General features: G+C 34.3%; 1 protein-coding gene across 1 annotated transcript; it reads left to right on the plus strand.

The window, feature by feature from the left end:
- Window positions 1–381: 381 nt before the first annotated feature.
- LOC308413883 (vomeronasal type-1 receptor 3-like) lies at window positions 382–1,296 on the plus strand (the record flags this gene model as incomplete). The annotated part of the gene is made up of 1 exon (XM_080909022.1): window positions 382–1,296. The coding sequence occupies one exon, from the start codon at window positions 382–384 to the stop codon at window positions 1,294–1,296; it is 915 nt and encodes a 304-aa protein (XP_080765148.1).
- Window positions 1,297–1,750: the final 454 nt, after the last annotated feature.

The raw sequence follows: 1,750 nt of genomic DNA on the forward strand, positions 1-1,750 counted from the left end.
TCTCTCTGTGTGTGTGTGTGTGTGTGTGTGTGCATAAAACATTTGGCAAATGCCACCAAAGACCAGGGTATCAAAAATTAATAATTATGTCTGCCTTTGTCCTTCAACTCCTAAATTAAAGATACCTACTAAAATGTCCAAAGAAAATATTAAATTTAATAAACATATACTATTTTATCTTTACATTAAAACAATAGACAATATCTAATTTATCAATTAAACTGTTTTAAATATATTTTTGTAGAGAGAAAAAATTTTAAATACACTGTAGTTGTGAATCCTTTATTTATGCTTACTTCACGAAATACTGCATACTTATAATGCGTGCTCAGGGACCTGGGACCAAAATAAGTTTATTTTCTTTTTTTAATAGAAATAAAAATGGATTCTGGAAACTTTGCAATAGAAACTTTTAACTTCTGCCAGATTATAGTGGGGATATTTGGCAATGCCTCAATCCTAATTTATTATAACATTTTGATATTTACAAAAAAGCATTTAATGCCCAAAGACCTGATTATAGAGCACTTGACTATTGCCAACTGCTTGACTATCATCTTAAGAGGCTTTCCACAGACAATGACATATTTTGGGTATAAGAATTTCCTAGATGACATAGGATGTAAATTGATTGTGTCTATTTCTCGAATAACAAGGGGAATGTCTCTTTATACCATGTGCCTACTGAGTTGTTTCCAAGCAATTACAATCAGCCCCAGTGACTCTAGGTTGATGAAGCTTAAATACAGAGCCACCAAGTACATTGGTCCCTCCTGCTCAGTAAGTTGGCTTGTGAACCTGCTTCTAAACATCTTGACTCCACTAAGAGTATCAGGTCCTACTTACAAGAAAAATGCAACTAACAGGTTGAGTTATGGGTACTGTTCTTTGTTTCCTTCCGGTAATGTGGCAACTTCACTGTATCTATTCTTACTGTGCTTCTCTGATGTCTTGTGCCTGGCTCTCATGGCCTTCTCAAGTATCTCCATGGTGACTATCCTCAACAAACACAAGAGACACGTCAAATACATCCACAGTGCTCAGCAATTTCTGAAAGTTTCACCAGAAGACAGAGCCACCCAAACTATCCTCATCCTGCTGTTTACATTTATCATCTGTTACTCATTCTTTTCCCTTTTGGCAATCATTAGAACCTGTTTAAAATATCCAGTGATATGGGGAGAAAAGACATTTACATTTCTAGAAATATTCTTTCCTGTATTTTGCCCCATTGTTCTCATCACTAATATGAAATCTAGTTCTGGGTTGTTTTTACCTTGGTCGGATAAGAGGTAGCTTCCTCTAAACATGATATGAGCCCTGGATATCTTTCTTTTCTTATACATTATCATAAATTTTTATCTGTTATATAATGCTAAATCTACAGTTTAAAAAATAATCTTCATATAACTTACTCTTTCATTATATGGAATAATGAGTTTTAATTTGTGAGAAAGCATTGGATAGATGAGATATATACCATTCCTGTTTCTTGGAAAAAAAAAACTTAACAATGCCAACTCAAAAAATAAATGGTTTCTTTTACCAACATCCCCATCTGAAAGCTCTGTTCATGATGATGAATTAGAATGCAAGACTCACTTCTTGGCATCAGCAAAATGCTTCTGTTTGATGACAACATATTGGGTGGATACACAGGTAATGTAGTCTCTGACTGATCTTTTCTTCAATCCCTGCTCCTCTATTTGTCCCTGTATTTTCTATTGTGAATGTATGGTTCTACCTTCTA

Source organism: Micromys minutus (assembly GCF_963924665.1).
Source record: "Micromys minutus genome assembly, chromosome: 32".
In the NCBI taxonomy this organism is placed as follows: domain Eukaryota; kingdom Metazoa; phylum Chordata; class Mammalia; order Rodentia; family Muridae; genus Micromys; species Micromys minutus.